The sequence below is a fragment of the Saccostrea cucullata genome, unplaced genomic scaffold (assembly GCF_032062105.1).
Source record: "Saccostrea cucullata isolate Sc308-1 unplaced genomic scaffold, CSIRO_AGI_Scuc_v1 ctg507, whole genome shotgun sequence".
NCBI lineage: Eukaryota > Metazoa > Mollusca > Bivalvia > Ostreida > Ostreidae > Saccostrea > Saccostrea cuccullata.
In genome coordinates, this window is record NW_026930525.1 from 242658 (window position 1) to 267672 (window position 25015).

The window sequence follows — 25015 nt, forward strand, 5'->3', positions numbered from 1 at the left end:
GTTGTAATTTTTTTTTTTTGAAACTGTTAGTATACTGTTCCATTTTGTTTCCAGAGAGAGAGAGAGAGAGAGAGAGAGAGAGAGAGAGAGAGAGAGAGAGAGAGAGAGAGAGAGAGAGGAAGAGAGAGAGAGAGAGAGAGAGGAACACCCTCCTCCTTTTAGATTTTTTTTTCACATAAATTATTTGTGATAAAATCTATACTATCATTTCAGAAACATTTTATAAAAAAAATCTACCCCACTCTCTATATATAAATTAACAAGGGATGATTTTTATATATCGAATGTAGGAAAGATTTATAAAACTTTTGTTTTAGGTAATTTTTCGAATTGTTGGTATAGATTTTATCACAAATACAGATGTATGTCATTGAAAGATAATTTATGAGAAAAAAGTCGAAAAGTCCAAAGGGTACATATGGAAGTTGAGTCCTATCCTCGAGCACCTATCAAATTAGCAGAATATTGGATAAATTGGGTCCTTTCAATTTCATTCAGTAGTAAATGTTGGGTAAAATAATCATTTTTTATGCTTTTTCTTCATTTGATTTTCTGTAATCATTCATTGTAAATATTTTCAGATCTAATTAATGAAACATAAAATTTGTTTCTGTTGGCTTTCCTCTCTGCTAGTCGGAGATTTACGTACAGAGAGCCGAGAAGACTACATCCCCGGGAATCGGCTGTTTCCGTATATACGGAAATTACCGAATAAGCAATCGCGCGAGATTCTCGAGCTTATTCGAGAAAATGGCCGCCGTGATTCCACCGCCTGTATTTGTGCCACAAACTCAGCAAATAAATGGAGACATGATGCAGGTAATGCCTGGTATTGATGTTAAATAAACTATATGGAAATTAATTCATATTTATGGCTGGGGTTAAAGAAGAGAGAGATTGTAGAGATACATATATACCACAGGGTATGGCACGTGTGGTGTTCATATTTACAGAAATCATGATTATTATTTTATATAGATGATATCTGCATAAATCACAAACAGGATTTATTATTGCCGATTAATATCAAAATGGTTTAAGGTTTGATTTGTGATATGTTGAAGACTTTGTCTACTCTTAAGATTTTTCCGTACTATAGGCCTAACTCAAAACGTTTTCACAATGTAAGTACTTGATCCAGATAGAACTAAAAACAAGACAATAAACTACTTTTCCTCCTTTGTTATCTGGGTTAAAGTACATAATTGAGTCAACTCATAAAACAGCACCACTCTCATCCTTTCGCTTTCCCCAAAGAAAAGGTATTGACAAACAAATGGCAAAGTACTTTTATGTATGTTTACATTACAAAGTAAAGATTAGATAGAATGTCAAAATGATTTTGTCCTATGACCCATTTTAAGGAGGCTCATTACACCACTTTTTGATGACGTACTACACAAAAAAACAAACCTCCATTGTGTCGGTCGGTTAGCTCAGGGAACGAGTAGTGTAGGAACCTCTATAATATGACCCTGACCTTTAAAACGCTTTAAAAATAGATGAAACATGCGGTATTGTAAACAGTGAAAACAAAGTAACGGATTCGTTATGCATAAACCAAGAAGAATTGCTTTTAGGCAGAAACAAAAGAAAGTAACAGTCAAATCTTCGCCAAACAAGTAATGTCAATTTCATAGCCATGCATGCAGTGAACTCTATCAATCACTGACATCTATGTGTGGAAGAAATTCGAGTTAAAATCTACAACCTTGTTGAAATTAAAATTTACTTTAATTGCGCTATTTACTGTGTTGGTGTTAATTTATACATTTGTTTAATTGTTTTAAATGTATACTCTGGCAATTTAAAGCTTTAATATAAATTTCAGATGTAATGTCAAACGTTCCATTGTGTTTTGAGTCTTGGCTAATTAGGAAAGATAACTCTTGAAAGTGGACTTTTTAAACCAAATATTTTTTAAATTGGATTTTTCATTTCGTTTAAACATTCTTCATTCAATTTGACACATGTGATTCATTGAAATACATTCCTTGTCTCTTCAGAACACACTTTTTAAACGTTTTATGCATAGATTAAAAAGATAATGACATTAATTGTTTTTTAGGAGAAAATTATTTTTTCTAATAAAATTATTATCAGGTATTATGAGGTATTTTCACTTTGTGTACTTGTCTTAAGAAGATGCCCATCATTTGACACTGAAAGTTCTGAAATTCTGTGAATAATAAACCTGAAATAAAACATTTCACTAAAATAAATCAAAAACTAAAAAATTCTATAAAAAATATTTATGATATCAATACTCCCATCTGGATATTTGACATCTACATTATAAATGGTGCTGTATTGAAATCTAAAATAAACTGTGGATGTAATGAGCCACCTTAATGATAGAATCTGTTCCATGTTGGCAATGTGGCAAAATAAAGACAGGTGATGACTTGAGTTCAGAGCATTTACTATGAGGATAAACAATACAGAGAGTTCTTAATATCAACATGGTGTGTCAATTTGAATCAATGAAAAACGTTAAGAACATATGAGTTGAATTTTCGTCTTTATTTGGATATTTTTAGGATAAACATGATAAAAGGCATATATACAATGTTAAAAAAGTTTGTTTTGATTATTTTGATTGTTAAGTAAGTTATTTTCTGCACAACTCCATTTGTATTTTCAAAATCTTTCTCATGATTTTGGAGTGGACCTGCTCGCATTTGCTACATAACAACTAATGAACTATATGGAATGTATTCTAAGTTCTAATCATGGTGAAGGCTCAGAATTACATGCCCCTTTTAACTTTGCCACAATGCCAACACACAGTATGAATTCTGCCTCTAGTCCAGGTTGGTAGGAAATAATGTACAATATAAATAATAGAAAGTTTTATCTGCGTTATTTTTACTTACTCAGACTTCAAATACATGTAGTCTACCTAACAGATTAAAGCCCTTGGTGCTCACATATAGGATCCACCTTCTTTGACATCTTTGTTCAGTTTTACTCCCTACTTCAGAGTTAAATACAGATACCTGGGAGCTTGCATAATGTAAAATATTCATAGATTAATCATGCAAGTTGCTTGTATGTTTAAATCTTATTCATCTTTTCTTTTAAACAGGAAAATGGTCCAACAGAAGCTAAAAGAATAAAGACAGATGAAGAACTTATGCTAGGTATGGCAACAAGAGAGAGGGGTTTTTCAGCAAGTGACATTAAAATAGATGATACTGTTTTCATGTCACTTAAAGATAAACCCATGCAGTACATGCTATTGTTTTATATAAAGTATACAGTAGATGGTAAAACTTGGGGATATTGAACACATATTGAACTACATTGTTTGTTATATACTGTCAAAAATTGTTTTTGAAGATGTATGTAAATAAAAACTGGAATTGTGAACTATGAAGAGTGTTGTGTGTACCATTGTGTTCATGTGAGATACCTGTTGTTCCAAAGAATGATTGTCGGGTTTGGAAGATTGAATTCTGTACAGCAAATGCACACATTTTAAAAAAGAAATATGTTTGATAGAAAAATATAAAAGGAAAAAAATTTCCTTAAAAATCTCTAAAATGTTTAGTGAAGTGTTATACTAGTGTGTATTTGCTATGAGTTTGTGAGAGGACTGAATGTATGGTTGGTAAATCACCTTGTTAGTACTAAAGTACAACCATGAATTGAAGGACACTCTCTTTTTTGTATTTTGTGAGTAATATAGGCTGAGTTATCAGAGGAGAAAAGCTGGAAATCCATTGAAGACAGTAGACTTACGAAAACCTGCTACATTGGAATTCACCACCGTCCAGAACTGTAGCAATTCAAGACAAGTCTTGAGTCAGCATCAGGAACTCTTTTTGCCCCTAAAAATATTCAGAAGATTTTTAACTGCATATCATTTTAACATAACCATAACCTATGGTAGTCTAAAAACAAAAAGTCTGAAAATTATAGAAATTCTTTCAGGGTACTTTTTTTTTTTTTAATGGGGAGAAAGTTATTCAAGTTTTTCAGTTGAGGGTCTCTGAAGTCTAAAATAATAAATTATATTTACTGAAAATTAAAAAAAAAGATGAAAATAGACTTTTGACATTGCCATATGATATTGAAGATTTTTTTGATGGACAGAGACTTAATGTGTCTTTTTCCCTTCTTCTCTCTGTACTTTCAGTCGTCCTCTAACAAGTATCGCAGGGAAGAAAGCGTGCACTTTGCAGGAATACCCACATGGATTACCAGCGAATGCCATCAGTTTCATATCATTTGCTTACTAGTAGAGTCTCATGCATCTACACTGTTATGATTATGTTTAAACCCTTTTTTATTGCTATTTTAATGAAACACATAAGCATACTTTGTAAATAGTATACAGAAACAAAATTTTAATGATCATGATGATATTTAGAAGTACACGAACATGATGAATATTGAAAGATTTTTCACATCAAGACACTTAACAAAAGTTAAATAAACTGTGTATGTAGAATTGGTTGTTATGAGTGAAAGTGTGAGATGGTGTGCATGTTTCCATATAACCTCTCTGTTTGTATTTGCAGAATTCAGCCAGACAAGAAGGGAAAAGAATGTTTAATATCTACTAATACTTCAGAAGTATCTGAATATTTAAACATGAATTAATTGTTCTGTCTTTTCGATTTCTAGAGAGTTAATTATTTTTTAGAATGCTGTATGCATTGTTTATTTCAGGTGAAACATTCCTCTCTTGAATTTAATGTGACGAAATCTGAGAAAATGTGCATTAATGTGGACATCCCATGAGAAAAAATTCAACTCATAAAGTGGACTTAATTTTTCTTGCAAATCTTCATATTTTATTTTGTGCCTTTGAATTTATAGACTCACGAGTGTCTGATAAATATTTACCCTCATGTATGTTAAGCAGAAAGTTGCAAGATTTATTTTTTGAATTCTGAATATTTTTAATAGTTGTGTCCATGACATGGGCACACACTGTGCAATCATATCCCCTATGAAAGGATGGTAAGTATTAAAGGCACAAAACATGGCCCACTTAAAGAAAATTCTTTTTAGTCCTTTGTTTGGTTTTTAGGGTGATAAAATAATAAAAATGTGGTCCTGATTATGAAATTTGCAAAAAATGCCAGATGCATAGACAGGGAAAGTGTATTTTGCAATGCTTGCATTTATGTGTTGAGAATATTTTGCCTGATGAACACTCACCCATGGTTCTTTTCTTTCCTTCTGTGTTTTTCATGTAAAAAGGAAAAAATGAGGGTGACCCCCTTTTCATGTGGCGACCAATATTTCATGATGCTGTGTTGCCATGACAACATGAATCAGACATCCTCCACTGGAGCGTAGCGGTAAAGAATGTTTACAGAAAAGTTTTCTGCTGAGAGAATTTTTTCCTGGTCATTTGTTTTTCATTTCAGAATATATGTACACACAGTTATTGCACATAGAAAAATGTTCACATTATTGATACACAAAATACTAAATGTACATGTGTATGAAAATAGATTTACCTTAAAGAGATGAGGCTGTCTAAGTTTTTAAGGAGTCTGGTGGAAATGTCTATTTATTGTTCAAAACTCTTGAAATATTGGCAAGGATTTATAAATAATCAACAAATATTTATCTTCAAAATGGGAAAATTTAGGAATCTTACAACATTATCTTTAAACTCGCATAAGTCACTCCTTTTCTGAAAATGGGGGGGGGGGGTGAAAAATTAATTTTAATTGAATACTAATGGCAGTCTCAATAAATACTAGACCAAGACTTCATATTCACTTCACCATACATGTCTAAAACAAATTTCTGATGAAAAAGGGCTTTTGCGGGAGGTAAAAAATCAACTGATAGTAAATTTTTTAATACATACACATAAACATACACATAAATACTGAGTATAAAATTGTGATGGAGTTAAAAAAAGATTTAAAATGTAAGCAACTGTCAAATTTTCATAGGGGTTTTTGGTAAAACAGATTCTCCATTGCAATTGTGAGATTATTTTGAACTTGTATTTACTTTTTTTTTAATTGTTACAGAGAATGGAGTTTACATACCACAGGCTGAACAGATTGGATCTATTCTGGAAGGACCAGGGGCCAAACGGGACCAAAAACCCTTTGTTCTTCCCAAACTCTCTTCATCCCAACATGAACTGGTGCAGAAAGCCAAGAAATATGCCTTTGAGCAGAGCATCAAAAGTGTCCTAGTTAAACAGACAATCGCCCATCAACAGCAGGTGAGGTATTAGGGAAATCTGTTGTAGACTACATTTTCTAAAACTTCTATATAGAAAAAAAGAACATTAAACATGCATATAAAGATGCATGCTACAACCAGAACTCAGACCATTTCAGTTTTAGTACCTTTAGTCGGCAAGAAGGGGTTGAGGTGTTGGGTTAGAAATTAATCTTAAAAGCTGCTTTTAGCTATGGTGGGGGGAGGGGGGGGTACTTTATGTTGTCTGTAACTTCAACTGACCATCCATTTTTTGCACATTAAAGATTATAATCGTTCTGTTAAAACACTTGAGTTTCATTGTGGATGCTATAAAGATTATTCTACACTGTATTTAAACTTTGTATTTATTCATGTAGCAAATGCAGAATTTCCAAACAACGGTTCAAAGACAGCAGGCTCTGGCTTTGATGTGTCGGTAAGTTGGAATTCATCTTTGTTCGTATTAAACACTAACATAGGCTCTTATATTCACCTCTGTTATTGGCTCACTTGTATCACTAATCTATCACTATGATTAGTTGATAAAATAATGAGTTGGTTTTCTTGCCTTATTTAGCTGTACTGGTTAGATACCATAAGAGCTTGTGCGATAGTAAGGTGTCCGTTGTTCGTCCGTCTGTCTGTAAACAATTTTTCAAAACGCTACTCTTCCTACAGTTATGGCCTGATTTCAATATAACTTGGCACACAAGTAGACTATACTACGATACATGATTTAGGGCATCAGTTTTTGATTTCAATGAACGCTGTTGCCATGGTTACTAAAAATAGAAATTTTTGTGAAATTCCTTTAAAATGCTATTCCTCCTACAGTTTTGGTCTGATTTCAGTATTACTTGACACACAAGTATACTACATTAAGATGCATGATAATTCTGTTAATTGCTGCCTGTTGCAAAGTTTCAAATCCAAGTGCTACTTTTCCTTTGTTATACATAGAGACCAGTAGAGCTACAGTTTCATCAGAGACTTATGGTTGCAATTGGTCCATTTTATAATGGGGCAAATAAATTGAAGACAGCCTTATATTTTAAATTAGTACAACTGTGTCTGGGCCAATTTAACCAGGGCAAAATTGTTTAGAAGTGAGAATGGAGAGAAAATAACCCTGTATACAGTATGATAATAAAATTCTGAAATTCTAGTTCTCAAGATAAGCAGTGGTATGTAAATTTTTGGTCTATTGGCCTCTTGTAAAACAAAGTAATTAACACGTGTTTTCCAAGTGAAAATGTGTTTCAAAACATCTGAAGTTTGTTCAAAGATGGGAGTTTAACATTGAACCTATTTCCATTACAGGATTTATGTGGGCAGCATTAACTTTGAGATAAAGGAAGACACAATCAAACAAGCCTTCATTCCTTTTGGTCCAATAAAGAGTGTTAACCTGTCATGGGATCCTGTCACCAACAAACACAAGGGCTTCGCCTTCATTGAATACGAGATTCCCGAGGCGGCACAGCTAGCCTTGGAACAAATGAACAGTGTTATGATCGGAGGGAGGAATATCAAGGTGGGTAGATCATGACTGGTAGTATGTATATCAGTAACAGTGATCAGGATTCATAGGGATCCAAGTCATCCACTTGTTCATTTGTTTTGTTCTCAAATGCCTAAAAATAAGTTATTTTATAAAAATGTACATGCAATATATATATACAGTCAAAACTGTCATAGCGACCCACTGTATTAAGCGACCCACTGTCACATGTGACCGTAAAAATCCCCCCCAAGAGAAATCCTACATCATTTACCTGAATTAAACGACCACCTGTCTTACGCGACCTACGACCGTGATTTTCAGAGCCAGATTGGTTGATTTCATGCAATTTTACCTTGATTTAGCGACTTTGTGTTTTCGATTTCTACTTTCGATTTTAATCGATCGTGATGATTCCGAGAGTTATCTTTCTTAACAACTCTTGCTTTTGCTTTTGCAAGAGTTATCTTTCCTATCACTCAATAGTCAATCATTTACGTAACTTAGTAAATAAACAAGTTTGCATAAGTATGAAAATAGATAATTCTAAGTAGATAAAATTAAAAACCATACTTTTTGTTAAAATATGTGAAAGATTTAAATGTTTTTCATTCCAGTTAATAAAAACAAAAGTACGTAAGGGTTGCCCGCAACCCTGTGTCTCGCCTGCTGTCGCTGTGGTTAGTAAGAAATGATTGTCTGATAAACTGAAGCATTTATTGACATTTCAGAAGGAATAACTCAAAAATACAATAATAAAGAAATGGAACAGCTGACTTAATATCTAATCCCTTGGCGATTATATTGGCATTTATATATATATACATATACCCTGTAAATTCACAAATTATTGTGATGTTTTTATTATTGCGAATATTGCAACGTGTTATGAGTCGCAATAATTTGAACTTGCATTTTGAAATCAAATCCACTGTATATGTATCAAGTCATTCATGCAGAAAATGTAGGTGAAGATTACCTAATTATGGTACTGATATTGTTGGTTACCCATGATGTGTAGACTGACAAATTATCATGCCACTATAAGTTATAGTTGCTGAGATATGGACCTCCACCATAAATTTATGCAAAGTCACTCATGCGGAAAAATGTAGGTCAAGATGACCTAATTCTGGTACAGGCGTTTGTGGTTACCCATGATGTATCCACTGACAAATTATCATGCCACTATAAGTTATAGTTGCTGAGATATGGACCTCCACCATAAATTTATGCAAAGTCACTCATGCGGAAAAATGTAGGTCAAGATGACCTAATTCTGGTACAGGCGTTTGTGGTTACCCATGATGTATCCACTGACTAACTATCATGCCACTATAAGTTATAGTTGCTGAAATATGAACCTCCATTATCAATTTAACCAAAGTCATTCATGCAGAAAAATGTAGGTCAAAATGACCTAATTCTGGTACTGATGTTGTTGGTTACTTATAACCTGTACAATGACAAATCATCATGCCATTATAAGTTATAGATGCTGAGATATGGACCTCCACCAAAAATTTAACCAAAGTCACTCATGCAGAAAAATGTAGGTCAAGATGACCTAATTCTGGTACTGACGTTTGTGGTTACCCATGATGTATCCACTGACTAATTATCATATCCCTATAACTTATAGTTGCTGGAATATAGGTCTTCACCATAAATTATCATGAAAAAACTAAGTCCAACTTAAGGAAAAAATACGGAAAAATTTGAATTTTTTTTTTCAAAATCATACTTGGGATATAAATTTTTATCCATACTGAATATTGTGTCCAAATTTCAAGAAGACTGAATAAAATTTGAGAAAGTTATTGCAGTTTATAAAACTTTGACATTTGGGTTAACCAAAAGTTGGACGCCGACGACGACGACGACGACGGAATCTATGGTCGCTATGTCTCGCTTCGCGACATTCGTCGCAGGCGAGACAAAAAGTAATTTACATGAATCGTTCTACTGAAAGCCGTTTTTCTCAATATTGCTCCAAGGCAATAAATCTTGTTAGAATAACTCGATAGTGAGTAAATCTCAACAATGACTATAAATTTCAACAATGATTTTATTGAGTTCAGAGTATTTTAAGCCTGTGTGCGAGATTCATGGCTTCTCCCAAGCGCACTGTGTTATCCTTGCAACAAAAGATAGAGGCTATTAGACTGTTAGACGCTGGGAATCCCGCGTATAAAATCGCTAAAGATTACGGTGTTGGAAAAACACAGATACAAAATTTGAGGAAAAGAAAAGCTGAAATACTAGAAGATTATGAAAATAATATCCCAGCGGAAAGTAAGAGACGACGGTACTTAACCGGGAATGAAGAAATTAACAAACTTACATACGAATGGTTCAAGGGAGCCATTAACAGACGAGTCAATGTTACCGGTTGGCTTCTTAAAGAACAAGCCTTAAAATTCGCTAAAGATTTAAACAAAGACACTTTTAAAGCATCGAATGGGTGGTTAGAAAGTTTCCTAAAAAGAAACAACATCGTTTTAGCGACAATGAGCGGGGAGCGGGGAGATGTGAACAACAGTACTGTTGATGACTGGAAAAAAAATTACCTACACTGTGCGAGGGATTTTCTAGAGAAAACATTTTTAATATGGATGAATCCGGTTTATTCTTTAAAGATACTACTAGGAAAACTTTTCACATTAAAGGACAAGATTGTGCAGGTGGGAAAAGGTCAAAAGAAAGGATTACAATCGCTCTATGCGCAAGTATGACAGGAGAAAAATTACAGCCACTTGTCATCGGTAAATGTCGTAAGCCAAGATGTTTTCAAAAACTTGATCCCAAAACTTTGCCTGTGATATATCGCTTCAATAAGAAAGCTTGGATGACCAGTGCTATTTATGAAGAGTGGTTAAAACTTTTAAACAAACAAATGACACGCCAGAATAGGAAAATTCTACTCTTTGTGGATAATGCCCCCTCTCATCCCGCATTGACGCTCAGTAACATAACGGTCAAATTTTTCCCACCTAACACCACCTCCAAGACACAGCCAATGGATCAGGGGATTATACAGACCGTGAAACTCAAATTTAGAAAACGACAGGTTAGTGCCGTCTTTACATTTATTTGTTGTTTTAGCAATAAATGTCAAAGTTTACATAAACATAACGTTATTAAAACCTGTTTTGATAACATCAAAGCTTACTGATCTTTAATCAATTGTAATTAAATTGATATGTTTTCATGAAGCTAATTTATGATCAATTTTTTAAACAGATGATCCACATGGTGAAGGAGATGGAGAGACAACCTGATGTTAGTGGCCCTGACCTGTTGAAGCAGATCAACATACTGGATGCCATCTATTGGCTCTCTAGCTCGTGGAAGGAAACTGAAGCGTCCACCATCGAGAAGTGCTTTCTAAAAGCCGGGTTTATTAGTGACACATCCCAAGAACTTACACAGGAATTACATGCAGAAAGCTGTGATGATCTTGATGATGATGACATCCCGCTAGCTGTTTTAAAGTTATCCATGGATTTATTCGGATGCGAATTCAATGAGCTGAAGGAAATAGACGAAACGTTGGCTACCTGTGACAATGCTGAAATTGATTGGACTAAACCAGCACATGATCTTCTTAGTGACATAAATGAGCAGGGTGAAACTGATGATGAGAGTGAAGAAGAGGATATGATTCTGTCTCAATTTCCAAACAACAAGGAACTCTTGGATTGTGTCAATAAAATCAAAACATTTTCCGTACACAGGGGTTGCAGCAAATTGTTAAAAAATGTATTTCAAATGGAGGAGCTGATTTCTTGCCTAATTGTTCAAAAGGAGAGGCAATCCTCGATAACTGATTTTTTTACTCCCAGAGGATCAGTGTAGATTTTAACTTACAAACCATCAATGTATATAGCTACATGTACTGTGATATATTTAATTTTTTAAGTTGTGATATATTATAACCAAAAATCCTTTTTATTATATTTATGCTATATTTTGAAGTAGATTTTGAAAAATTATAACATCTCTTACTATTTTTTACTATGCATGTATTTTAAATTTTTATTAATTGGTAATATTACTGTTATTTTAAAAAGTTAATTTTGAAAATTATAACATATACTATCTTTTAGATTTTTATTTATTGGTAAATTAAATGTTACAGTTCTACTTTACAATGTATATGAAATAAATCTCAAAATACAATATATGTGGTTATTTTTGTAGTGTTAACAATAATTAATTTGATAAAGAAATGTGTGTTTACACTTCGGAAATCAAGCTACCTGTATTAAGAGACCACCTGTCATATGTGACCTTTTTACCTTTCTCCGTTGGAAGGTCTCTTAATACAGGTTTGACTGTATATATATTTGTTAGTTCAGTATATGAAAATCAGAATTTATAAAAGTTTTCTTCATTTATTTATATTAGGTGGGTAGACCCAGTAACATGCCTCAAGCTCAGCCTATCATTGAACAGCTTGCACAGGAGGCCAAAAATCACAACAGAATATACATAGCCTCAATACACCATGACCTTACCGAAAATGACATCCAAAGGTTAGTCAAATAAACATAGCCTCAATATACCATGACCTTACAGAAAATGACATCCAAAGGTTTGTCAAATTTGGAAGTCTTCATATTTTGACAAATGTTTAATTGATACTCTATATTTAGTTGATTTAAATCACTAAAATTACTTAAAAAAATTTCAAAGGGTGTTTACAATTTTAGGCTTGATTGCTGTTTTCAGATAGCATCAAACTATATTGCTGAAACTGGTAAATGTAATGTTTCAATGTCATTTGTGATGTTGATTTAATACCACTTTACTTTGCAGTGTCTTTGAGGCCTTTGGAAAGATTGTCAATTGTAAACTGGCCACAGAAACTGGAAAGCCAGGCAAACACAAGTAAAATTTTTATTTTATTAGTTATAATTCAGTGCTCCAAGTCTTACTTACTTTTAGGTCGCTAAATGGCGACCTAAAAATTTGTTGGGTAGCCATATCAGAATTTCTGGTTGCCATAAACAAATATTTCACTCGCCATGATGAAAACATGTGAATAACACAATAAAACAAGGAATTATCACCCATATATGTTTTATTTTTTTTATTAAATCAAATATAAATATTTACTGTGACTAGAAATCCTTTGCTAGTTGAAGGAAATATTTTTATTGAATACAACCATCCCTATGATTGAATGTTACACAGAAGAACACAAGTAATCTGATTCTAGAATTAAAGTTTGATCAAAAGAAAATAAAACTTTGACAGTTGTTGAGACAGGACTTTTCCAGTTGTTTGTCATGTTTTCTTACTATGTATCTTACCCATAACACATTCATTATCAATGCCACCAAAACACTTGATTAATTGTGATATGCAAGCCATTGACCAAATGCTTCCATAACAAGGTCCGAAAAACTCGAGAAAGTTTAGGATGTTTGGATGCCATTCTTTCAGGGACGTTATGTTTATACGTCTCTGGTTCTATTAAGCATCACTATTGCAGCATGCTGTCATAACATTACGTGATCTAAGTCCATGCGACACTTTGTAAAGTGTGTTAAAGTATATATCTTCAAGCGTTGTCATGATAGAGAATCTTGAAAACGTAAATCTCGATCCCGATCATAAAAAGATGGAACGTTGCCAGCCCAATTTTTCTCAGTTGCGAAAATGCGACTTAGTTTTAATTTTTAGCTCACCTGAGCCGAAGGCTCAAGTGAGCTTTTCTGATCACATTTTGTCCGGCGTTTGTCTGTAAACTTTTCACATTTTCGACTTCTTCTCAAGAACCGCTGGGCCAATTTCAACCAAACTTGCCACAAAGTATCCTTGGGTGAAGGGAATTCAAGTTTGTTCAAATGAAGGGCCACACCCTCATTCAAGGGGAGATAATTGGGAATTAATGAAAATTTGGTGGCATATTTTAAAAATCTTCTTCTCAAGAACCACTGTGCCAGGAAAGATGAAACTTATGGGGAAACATCCTCAGGTAGTGTAAATTCAAATTTGTTCAAATCATGACCCCCGGGGGTAGGGCGGGGCCAAAATGGCCACAAAGTTTTACATAGAAATATATAGGAAAATTCTTTAAAAATCTTCTTCTCAAGAATGACAAAGCCATAATTCATCATACTTATATGGAAGCAAGTTCAGGTAGTGTAGATTCAAGTTTGTTCAAATCATGACCCCCGGGGGTAGGGCGGGGCCAAAATGGCCGACCAAAGTTTTACATAGAAATATATAGTAAAATTCTTTAAAAATCTTCTTCTCAAGGATGACAAAGCCATAATTCATCATATTTATATGGAAGCATGCTCAGGTAGTGTAGATTCAAATTTGTTCAAATCATGACCCCCGGGGGTAGGGCGGGGCCAAAATGGCCGACCAAAGTTTTACATAGAAATATATAGGAAAATTCTTTAAAAATCTTCTTCTCAAGAATAACAAAGCCATAATTCATCATATTTATATGGAAGCAAGTTCAGGTAGTGTAGATTCAAGTTTGTTCAAATCATGACCCCCGTGGGTAGGGCGGGGCCAAAATGGCCGACTAAACTTTAACATAGAAATATATAGTAAAATTCTTTAAAAAATCTTCTTCTCAAGAATGACAAAGCCATAATTCATCATATTTATATGGGAGCATGCTCAGGTAGTGTAGATTCAAGTTTGTTCAAATCATGACCCCTGGGGGTAGTGCGGGGCCAAAATGGCCACCAAAGTTTTACATAGAAATATATGGTAAAATTCTTTAAAAATCTTCTTCTCAAGAATGACAAAGCCATAATTCGTCATATTTATATGGAAGCATGCTCAGGTAGTGTAGATTCAAGTTTCTTCAAATCATGACCCCCGGGGGTAGGGCGGGGCCAAAATGGCCGACCAAAGTTTTACATAGAAATATATAGGAAAATTCTTTAAAAATCTTCTTCTCAAGAATGACAAAGCCATAATTCATCATATTTATATGGGAGCATGCTCAGGTAGTGTAGATTCAAGTTTGTTCAAATCATGACCCCCGGGGGTAGGGCGGGGCCAAAATGGCCGACCAAAGTTTTACATAGAAATATATAGTAAAATTCTTTTAAAATCTTCTCAAGAATGACAAAGCCATAATTCGTCATATTTATATGGAAGCCTGCTCAGGTAGTGTAGATATAAGTTTGTTCAAATCATGACCCCCAGGGGTAGGGCGGGGCCAAAATGGCCGACCAGTTTTACATAGAAATATTCAGGAAAATTCTTTAAAAATCTTCTTCTCAAGAATGACAAAGCCATAATTCATCATATTTATATGGAAGCAAGTTCAAGTAGTGTAGATTCAGATTTGTTCAAATCATGACCCCCAGGGGTAGGGCGGGGCCAAAATGGCCGACCAAAGTTTTTAAAGATATGTATATTAAAATTCTTTAAAAATCATTTTCTAAAAATAACAAATCCATGATTGGTCATGGGACTACTCTTGGATTTAAACTATACAATAAAAAGCCATTTTCTACTTTTTCCTACCCTTAGTGCTCAGGTGAGCGATGTGGCCCATGGGCCTCTTGTTTAATTTCATTTTTTGGTCGCAAATGCGACCATTTTAGTTGCAACTTGGAGCACTGTTATTATAAGAGTTATTATGTTGAATGAAACATAATGTGGAATCATCTTTGTTTGCAGGGAGTCAGTGCTAGTGGTTTTTGTGACTCACCAATGAATTCATAGCCTCATGAATACACTTTTGTCAAAGCATCAAATTTTCATTGTCTTCTTTATATACTATATATTAATAGTTACCCATGAAAATATCCAACAAAAGCAGTGAAATTATGATTTGTAATAAACATTGACCCCCCACAAATAAAAATGATTCCATGGAATGCATACATGTATTTAGAGATCTTTAAAAAATAATCCAAAATCTATGCAATTTTTATGTTTTAAGTACAGTGAAACTAATCTGATACCTTTGCAGCGCATTTCACTTTTAATGCTGACCATAAGGCTATCAATATTTCATTTTACTGTCTTTATTTTCTATAACTGTGTAATCTGACTCCTGTCTATTCTGACTCAAATTGTGAATGTACTAGATTAGACAGGTTTCACTTTGCACATTTATATTATTATGATTTCCAAGGAAAAAAAATATAATACGATTTCTTTTTTTCAACAGGGGATATGGTTTTATAGAGTTTGACTCACAACAAGCTGCACAGGATGCTGTGACGTCTATGAATTTGTTTGACTTGGGAGGGCAATATCTTAGAGTAGGAAAGGTGAGTTATGTTTACCAGACTGACGGTGAAGGCTTAAGTACATTTCCTAAGAGGAAATGTCCATGAAATATGCCATTGTCAATCAATAACTTTAAGATTTTGCTACTTTTGTGATCCATCATTAATTGGTTCATATTTGTTCATCCTTTATAACTCGAAGGTTAACAATTCTCCCATGTTTAACCATAAGTCTCTCAATTGTGTGTTGTTTAATGACAGGCCATCACCCCTCCTGATGCCCTTCAGCCCATGGCTGGCCCAGGGACACTCCCCACAGCTGCTGCAGTGGCTGCCGCGGCTGTCACAGCTAAAATTACAGCTCTCGATGCTCAGGAACAAATTAAGAGTCTCGTAAGTGACTTCTTTGAATCATCTTTCATCAAGTAACAATATTAAAAGATAATTGCAGTAAGAACGGTCTTCTAACATTTTTTTCTTTTAAAAATCTTGTAGTAGACAATTTTTGCATCTTATTCTAATTTTTTGTTCAATCAAGTAAATTGTATTTCATTATTCATTACCTAATTATTACATGAAATTATTTTTAGGCACCCCCAGGAATTGCCAAGCCTCTGAGTTTAGCGGACAGTCCTGCTCTCTCTAGCTCACCTGTCCCCCCGCCAGGTATTGTAGCCCCTGTCCCTGTACCCCCTGTGTCTGTTGTTGTCCCACAGCTAGGGTCAGTGGGTATTGTGGCTCCGACCAGTCTGGGAATGGTGATGCCTCCTAATGTAGAGGGGGTTCCAGGAATTGTCCCTCCTGCAGGAGTGGTGGCTCCAACAGCTTTAGGGTCGGCACCAGTCCCTGTACCTGTGCCGACCTCAATACCAGGTAAGTTACAAAGCTTCATGTGGTAAATGTCTTTTTAGTTGAATAGATTCGACTTTGATGTCAAGAACATGCAAGTAGATAAAAGTAAATAAATTTAAAGAAGTTTAAAAGAAGTATCGAAAAATCAGATGATGCGCTAAAATTCAACCCAATGCTCCTTTAGGAAATGCTTAATTTCAGTTTGTAATGTTGACTCAATTTGGGTCTAGTAGATTATATGTAAACTACAGATTAAGGCAAATAATGTATTAAAATAAGTACATGTATGTACATGTATATTAATTCTTTTCTAAATTCCATAATTCAGTTTCCATCCCAGCCATGATACCCCTCCCACCCCAGGATAAAGAAAAAGACACGAAGAAGGAGGAAGAAGAGAAGAAGAAAAAGAAGGCAGAAGAAGACGCAGCACAAACGCTGGACCAACAAGAGAACATGAAGATCAGTGGCACCAACGCTCGACACATGGTGATGCAGAAACTGATGAGGAAAACAGAGGTTGGTTTCTTTGTTTATAACAATTACATAGTTAAAAAGCAAAGTTGAAACATAGTGAAAAGTTATTCATTTTATTATTATACATAAATATACAAAATACGGTATAAGTGGACATTTTAGCAATGATTTCATTTTGGCATTATTAGCAAGTGTGCTGAGATCGTTAAAATTTAATGTTCTAAAAAATTAATTGCAAATTAACTGCATTTTAATTTGTAATAACTTGTTTAGTGAGCATTTTTAAATTGCTAAAAATTACTTATCGCTAAAAATTAAATACCAATTTTGAAGGAGAAATCACTAAATTTGTGTCTCGCTAAAATTCACACTTATACGATATTGAAAGCACCTTCAAACACTAAACCGTTTTTTGAAGCATTTTTAAAGGAATATTGATGCAATTCAGTTCATGATGTCATTATTGAATGACTAGTGAGAAAGCACATCATTTTTGAAAAACATGCAGTTACCAAGAGTCCAAGTGATAATCAAATCTTTTTAGCATAAAATAGCAATTTCTGTTTTTAATAAAGTCTCAAGGTCAAAGAAGGCCATATGTGAAACCTCTCTTGCACAGCATTTGTTTTAATAAGTTTCTAATTTGAAAAGATGAAAATGTAAACTGCTGTGTAAATTGGTTACTGAAGCTGTGAACTATATTTTCAGTGTAAGGTTATGGTTCTGAGGAACATGGTGGGGCCGGAGGACCTTGACAGTGAATTGGAGAACGAGGTCACCGATGAATGCGGAAAATACGGAAATGTAAACCGGGTCATCATCTATCAGGAGAAACAGAGCGAGGAAGAAGACGCTGAGATTATTGTCAAAATATTTGTAGAATTCACTGCTCAGTCAGGTAAAGCATCTATATTAATTATATCTCTTTATACCATGAAAACTACAAAATATTCAAGCCTCATGGAAATTTGTGTTTTTACACAGTATATGAGGGGTAAAAAGTGCAAGTGAAAAGGGTGTTAACAAAGATTACACATTTTTAAAAAGACATGGTTTTAATCCAAGGTATTAATGATTATCATTTATTTGGTTATTTCCTAAAAACTTCCAGAATGGGCTTTTGTTTGCTAAAGTGTTATTACATCCTATTGGAAAAAATACACCTAGCAATTTCTTTTAGTCTTGTAAAAAGTTTGAAATTACTGTAGAAGTACTTTTTTCCGCTTGGTATTAATTTACGCTATGTACGCAGTCACAAATTTTCTGCAGAAATTTGTCCAAGCGTACTTAATATAAATGTAAGGCATATAGTGATAATCTAGAAAAGCTGCATAATTTTCTACCCCCGGATTAAACAGATATTGAGATTCCGCAGAATTATGACCTCGTGGAAAAAAGTACGCCTACAGTATATTCGAGTTAAGAGGAATATTCATTATAAAATTGAATTGCAAAACTAGTTAATCTTTATATCAATAAAATATTTCAGATATTGAAAGAAATTTTAATTTAATGATTATCATTGTTTTATTTGAATTTTAACTGTTTTGACTTTAAAAAAAAAAGGGGGGGTGGGTATAAATAAAGCATTGATTTAATCTCTGTTTAAGGAACTTGCAGCAATTTTAAAAATTGAACTTTTTTCCCTGATACATGTATATCATTTGTACTGGTATAAAAATTGGTTGAAAAATAGCATTGATCTTCCCAAAAGCATGGCTGTTTCCCAAAGTGAAGGAAAACAGGTTTGCTTATTGGAAACGGGAATTTTGCTGCTTCCCTCAATGATATACTTTTAACTCTTTACTATTGAGGTGTAGAATAATCTTCATTTGTGTACTTAGCAATCAAGTTATTGCACTTGGGCTATAAAAATTAAAATTGTACTTTTTTCTGTTTTCAGAAGTGGAAAAGGCCTGTGCAGCTCTAAATGGCAGATACTTTGCAGGAAGAATCGTCACAGCAGAAAAATATGATGAGGACATGTTTAATGCAAATGATTTATCTGGATGAAGAAAAGTGATTGTTCTGAAAATCTTGTGTTTGTATACATGTGCATGATCCACTCAAGTAGACATTGAACTCTGCCAAGGTCACAGAATTGTTGTAAAACATAATGACTCATTGCTTGGTGATATAATGATTCACTGTCTAGTGCTGTTGGTTATTCCCAGTCTTGTACTGGGTAATCTTATGTTTATAATGATGTCATGTTTTATCATCATCGTTAGACTTTCCACAATGGGTATACCTATTAGAGATTGACTTTTACATCCAAGATGTATACTGTTTGTGTTGGCCCATCGACAGGAACATTGATTCTATACTAAAATAATAAAGATAACAATATCGCTTTGTTCTTGTTTTGTTTTGTTCATTAGGTCATGTGAGTCATTGAGGTGACATACCCGGTATTGCAATCTGTTTTTTCCATGTTGAATGACATGCTTCATTATTAAACTTAAAAAAATATTTTCAGATTCTTCTCTTCAACCACTGTCCAAATTCAGCCAATTTTGGTCAGTAACAATGTACATCGAAGGGTACAAAATGATTGTTTTTTAGTCCTTGTCCCCTTCCTTTGAGTTCGGGCCAAATAAAGCATGCCCCCCTTTAATCAGGCCTCTATCAAAAGTTTGAAATTCCAGGCCTTGGGGCCATGGTTTCATTGCATAAATTCTTTGAAAAATCTTATCTACCTTAGTAGATATCTGATGAAATATTAATCACGTAAAAATGAGGATCTGATATATATTAAAAGTAATTTATTTGAAAATCTCCTCCTATGTATTAAACAAACAAAGGAAGTGCATAGTAATGATGATCAAGATGTATCTTCTAATCCCCCCCACTCAACCGCGTGTCAGTGATTCTGGTGTTGGGTAGGAGTATGTTGTATATCTAGATTGAAAAATACAATACCATACATCATGGTCCTCTGAATTTGTTAACAAAAAATGTCATTATTACATACTTTTGAAAATTGACTGATTGTATGTTGTTTAACGTCTCTACCGACAATTTTTCACTCATATGGAGACGCAACAATCGCTGGTGGAGAGCAACAAAATATGTCCTGTACTCTGCTTTAAAAGTTAAAACAGTGAGGGGTCTTTTTCGTGCCAGCACCCTCTGCGACACGGAACCTCGGTTTCTACGGTCTCAACCGAAGGACCGGTCTCCTCGTCCCACAGTGGGTTTTTAAAATTGAAGGCAATGTCTATATATTTAAGATTGATTGATAGGGGTAAATTTTTTTTTATTAAAAGAAAAGTAAGATCAGGTGCCCATGGATTGATTGTATGTTGTTTAACGTCCTTCTCGAGAATTTTTCAATCATATGGAGACGCCACCACTTGTCTGTGGAGAGCTGGAAATTGTCTATGCTCGGCACCCAAGACCATTGAGCAATGAGGATCGATCTTTTTTAGTATAAGCACATATTGCGACACGGGGCCTCGATTTATACGTCTCATCCGAAGGACCGGTCTCCACGTCCCACAGTTGGATTCGAACCCGCGACGTAAGGATTGACTCCTTACTTTCCGACTCTAGAGCAGACGCTCTAACCACTGCGCCACGCGCCCGAGCTAAATATTAAAGGAATACAAGAACATCATCAAAGATTATCACTTGATCAGTATTGGGTTCTTGAAGTACTTTGTATGTTGTCCAAAAAGCGGTCACAGTGACCTACATGTGTTTTTTAGAGTTCACAGATATATCCTAATATGGATTGTAAATTAAAGGCTTAGAAGTTAGAATCATAAACTGTCAATTCTTGAAATAAGGTCATCAGATTGTTTTAACCACAGAGCAGATCACGGTGTCCTATTTTTTGAATTTCACAATAATATCTCAATTTTAGAATAAAAGGCTTATATTTCTAGTATTATACATATGTAAATTGAATTTTAATCAGTTGATGCCTCTTGGGATTTTTGAACTGAAAAGCAGGTTACTTTTGGAATATCATTGATATAACTCAAAATTTAGTATACTAAGAGGATTAGACACATAAAAAATATGTTAGTTGACATACTTGGAACCTACTGGTTATGTCTGAATATTACAGATAAGAGACTTAGTTGGTCCTCAGATTGTGTCAACCGTAAAAAGTACGTGAACATGACTTACATTTGGAATACATAGGCAGAAAAGAAGAGGCTTGGAATCATTAGACGCTGTATCCATAGAGTGTTCTCTCCAAACTCGGAAGATTGTGGGTTCAAACCACAGCCGCGAAAAACCAAAGTAAGTGAAAAAGGGGTAGCAACAGTTCTGTTCCTTCGCCAGACGTTCGTGAAGGGAAAGTTGCGAATCTTTCAGAGAAGACCATTCAAACAGAAGTCGGCCCGTGTCACAGTGGACGTTTGTACGACAAATATCCCTCACTTCTCAATAGCCCCGAATAAAGGTCTAAATATTGATCCCTTCGCCGGTATATGGTGACGTCTCTATATGAGTGAAAATTTCTCGAATGGGACCTTAGACAACATTCAGTCAATCATCAACTTTTTCAGCTCTCTTTCCCGTTTCAGTTCTAAAACCTTGAAACAAATCACTTTTAAGTTGTATCTGCATGGCTTTTATGAAAAGCAATCTGTAGGTCTGGCTCTTGACGTTTATTTGTGAAAGGAATAATCAACTTATATGCAAAAAGGCTCGGTTTAAAAATTGATCAGACTCGGAGCATACTCTCGAGTTAAACATTCAAATACCGGTATGAAACATGTGAATCTGTAGTGTTTAATATTTCAAGTTCACTGGAATAAATTGAGTCGACATATAAATGGAAATAGCTATTGTTGAATATTATTTTTTCTCATTTATTCCAAGCTCTCTGATTGGCTCAACCTTGATCACACGATCAAGTAAAAAAACCGCATTAAGACTTTTGTTACTATTTATAGATTCTCAAATGCATATCGACTCGATTCTTAAAATGAAAATAATTTTTTGTTAGCAATAGCTAATGCAGTGAATAACTGGATGTTTTTGAAAAAGAAAAAATTAATACACTTTAACGCCTATTTATAATTCTGATGTTCTGTAATACAGTAATTGGTAAAGACGAAACAGTGCTTTGAATAAGAATCTACTATATTAAAATATATGAGTGATGTTTTTCAAAAATCAACACAAAACATAATAAAACAAATGAAGCTTTTTATATTCCCTAAATTACTCTTAGCTGTCAATATAAAGGAAAAACAATTACAGGGTGCTCGGTCGATATGCTCTTCTGTGAAGTCGATATATATACTAGTATATGGATCGACATTGTCAAAGGACTATATTTATATATTGAAAAAACATCGATAAATAATTGTCGAATTAAGGCAACGGCGAATGTTTTCCCCTCTCGTGCATTTTATACAACAAGAGGCCCAGGGGCCACAGCGCTCACCTGAGCACATCGGGCTTGAATTTACTCCCCCGCCCCCCCCCCCCCCTCCAGGCGGTCATCATGTGTGAACAAACTAGAATCTACACTACCTGAGGATGATTCCATATAAATATCACTAATCATAGCTTTGAAGTACTTGAAAGGTTTCCCTATATATCCTTATGTAAAACTTGGGTCGGCCATTTTAGCCCCACCCTAGCCCCGGGGGTCATGATTTGAACAAACTTGAATCTGCACTACCTGAAGATGATTCCACATGAGTTTCATCTTTCCTGGCCCAGTGGTTCTGGAGAAGAAGATTTTTAAAGATTTCTCCTATATATTCCTATGTAAAACTTGGGTCGGCCATTTTGGCCCCACCCTTGCCCCGGGGGTCATGATTTGAACAAACTTGAATGTACACTACCTGAGGATGATTCCACATGAGTTTCATCTTTCCTGGCGCAGTGGTTCTGGAGAAGAAGATTTTTAAAGATTTTTCCTATATATTCCTATGTAAAACTTGGGTCGGCCATTTTGGCCCCACCCTTGCCCCGGGGGTCATGATTTGAACAAACTTGAATCTACACTACCTGAGGATGATTCCACATGAGTTTCATCTTTCCTGGCCCAGTGGTTCTGGAGAAGAAGATTTTTAAAGATTTTTCCTATATATTCCTATGTAAAACTTGGGTCGGCCATTTTGGCCCCACCCTTGCCCCGGGGGTCATGATTTGAACAAACTTGAATCTACACTACCTGAGGATGATTCCACATGAGTTTCATCTTTCCTGGCCCAGTGGTTCTGGAGAAGAAGATTTTTAAAGATTTTTCCTATATATTCCTATGTAAAACTTGGGTCGGCCATTTTGGCCCCACCCTACCCCCGGGGGTAATGATTTGAATAAACTTGAATCTGCACTACCTGAGGATGATTCCACATGAGTTTCATCTTTCCTGGCCCAGTGGTTCTGGAGAAGAAGATTTTTAAAGATTTTTCCTATATATTCCTATGTAAAACTTGGGTCGGCCATTTTGGCCCCACCCTACCCCCCGGGGTAATGATTTGAACAAACTTGAATCTGCACTACCTGAAGATGATTCCACATGAGTTTCGTCTTTCCTGGCCCAGTGGTTCTGGAGAAGAAGATTTTTAAAGATTTTTCCTATATATTCCTATGTAAAACTTGGGTCGGCCATTTTGGCCCCACCCTTGCCCCGGGGGTCATGATTTGAACAAACTTGAATGTACACTACCGAGGATGATTCCACCTGAGTTTCATCTTTCCTGGCCCAGTGGTTCTGGAGAAGAAGATTTTTAAAGATGTTTCCTATATATTCCTATGTAAAACTTGGGTCGGCCATTTTGGCCCCACCCTTGCCCCAGGGGTCATGATTTGAACAAATTTGAATCTACACTACCTGAGGATGATTCCACCTGAGTTTCATCTTTCCTGGCCCAGTGGTTCTGGAGAAGAAGATTTTTAAAGATGTTTCCTATATATTCCTATGTAAAACTTGGGTCGGCCATTTTGGCCCCACCCTTGCCCCGGGGGTCATGATTTGAACAAACTTGAATGTACACTACCTGAGGATGACTCCACATGAGTTTCATCTTTCCTGGCCCAGCGGTTCTGGAGAAGAAGATTTTTTAAAAATGCCATTAATTTTTAACAAATTTGTGATTATCTCCCCTTGGAAAAGGGCGTGGCCCTTCATTTGAACAAACTTGAATCCCCTTCACCCAAGGATGCTTTGTGCAAAGTTTGGTTGAAATTGGCCCAGTGGTTCTTGAGAAGAAGTCGAAAATGTGAAAAGTTTACAGACAGACGGACAGACGGACAGACAGACAGACGGACGCCGGACAAAATGTGATCAGAAAAGCTCACTTGAGCCTTCGGCTCAGGTGAGCTAAAAACGGAACGGCTAATAAAGAAGCACAATTAGTACCCATAGGAACTCCACGAGTTTGTTGGAAGACTACATAGATATAGTGAACAAGGAACTTCGGAAGAATACTTGTGTGTAGAATTAGTGATTTCTTGGGATCAGGATGTCTGAGTTTTATCAGCGATGATAAAGGAATGTAGGTGGTTACTTATTTGATGTCAGGGTTTCATCTTCGGCGGTAATTAACATGTTAGGGTAATGTCTGTAATGTTCATTTGATGTCTGAGATTTTTAAGTCCTGCACAAACCATATACCTAACGTTGATTTTGGTACGAGATATGGATTTTGATTTTGGTCTAGACTAAATTGTATCTTCTAAAGACAATGTTGTTGATTGCTACAATGTATAAAAGGGACAAAGATTGGCATTGTTACAAAATTTCAAGAAGAATATACTCCTTAAAAAATACAAATGATTTCTCCTGAGAAAGTTCTTATTT

The 25015-nt window shown here is 35.0% G+C and overlaps 2 protein-coding genes across 4 annotated transcripts; both read left to right on the top strand.

Moving 5' to 3' along the window:
- Window positions 1-709: 709 nt before the first annotated feature.
- On the top strand, window positions 710-19586 carry LOC134228898 (poly(U)-binding-splicing factor PUF60-like). 3 transcript variants are annotated; one of them, XM_062710596.1, is made up of 14 exons: window positions 734-819; window positions 3089-5033; window positions 5097-5315; window positions 6006-6205; window positions 6564-6622; window positions 7507-7720; window positions 12098-12225; window positions 12509-12580; window positions 15846-15948; window positions 16168-16299; window positions 16497-16779; window positions 17087-17277; window positions 17944-18133; window positions 19139-19586. In XM_062710596.1, exons 5-14 carry the CDS (start codon window positions 6567-6569, stop codon window positions 19246-19248), a joined length of 1479 nt encoding a protein of 492 aa, XP_062566580.1. In that variant the 5' UTR covers window positions 734-819; window positions 3089-5033; window positions 5097-5315; window positions 6006-6205; window positions 6564-6566; the 3' UTR covers window positions 19249-19586. The 3 variants fall into 3 exon arrangements, with proteins under 3 accessions (XP_062566579.1, XP_062566580.1, XP_062566581.1); XM_062710597.1 differs by having other exon boundaries at window positions 749-819; window positions 3089-3143; window positions 5215-5315; XM_062710595.1 differs by lacking the exon at window positions 5097-5315 and having other exon boundaries at window positions 710-819; window positions 3089-3143.
- On the top strand, window positions 10279-11545 carry LOC134228891 (tigger transposable element-derived protein 4-like). Its single transcript, XM_062710587.1, has 2 exons — window positions 10279-10757; window positions 10931-11545. Exons 1-2 carry the CDS (start codon window positions 10299-10301, stop codon window positions 11543-11545), a joined length of 1074 nt encoding a protein of 357 aa, XP_062566571.1. The 5' UTR covers window positions 10279-10298.
- Window positions 19587-25015: the final 5429 nt, after the last annotated feature.

Coding starts and splice junctions, on each gene's coding strand:
- LOC134228891 (XM_062710587.1), top strand. CDS start 10,299: ATGGATGAATCCGGTTTATTCTTTAAAGATACTACTAGGAAAACTTTT. Junction 10,758..10,930: donor TCAAATTTAGAAAACGACAG/GTTAGTGCCGTC, acceptor TTTTTTAAACAG/ATGATCCACATGGTGAAGGA.
- LOC134228898 (XM_062710595.1), top strand. CDS start 751: ATGGCCGCCGTGATTCCACCGCCTGTATTTGTGCCACAAACTCAGCAA. Junction 3,144..6,005: donor AGATGAAGAACTTATGCTAG/GTATGGCAACAA, acceptor TAATTGTTACAG/AGAATGGAGTTTACATACCA. Junction 6,623..7,506: donor GCTCTGGCTTTGATGTGTCG/GTAAGTTGGAAT, acceptor TTTCCATTACAG/GATTTATGTGGGCAGCATTA.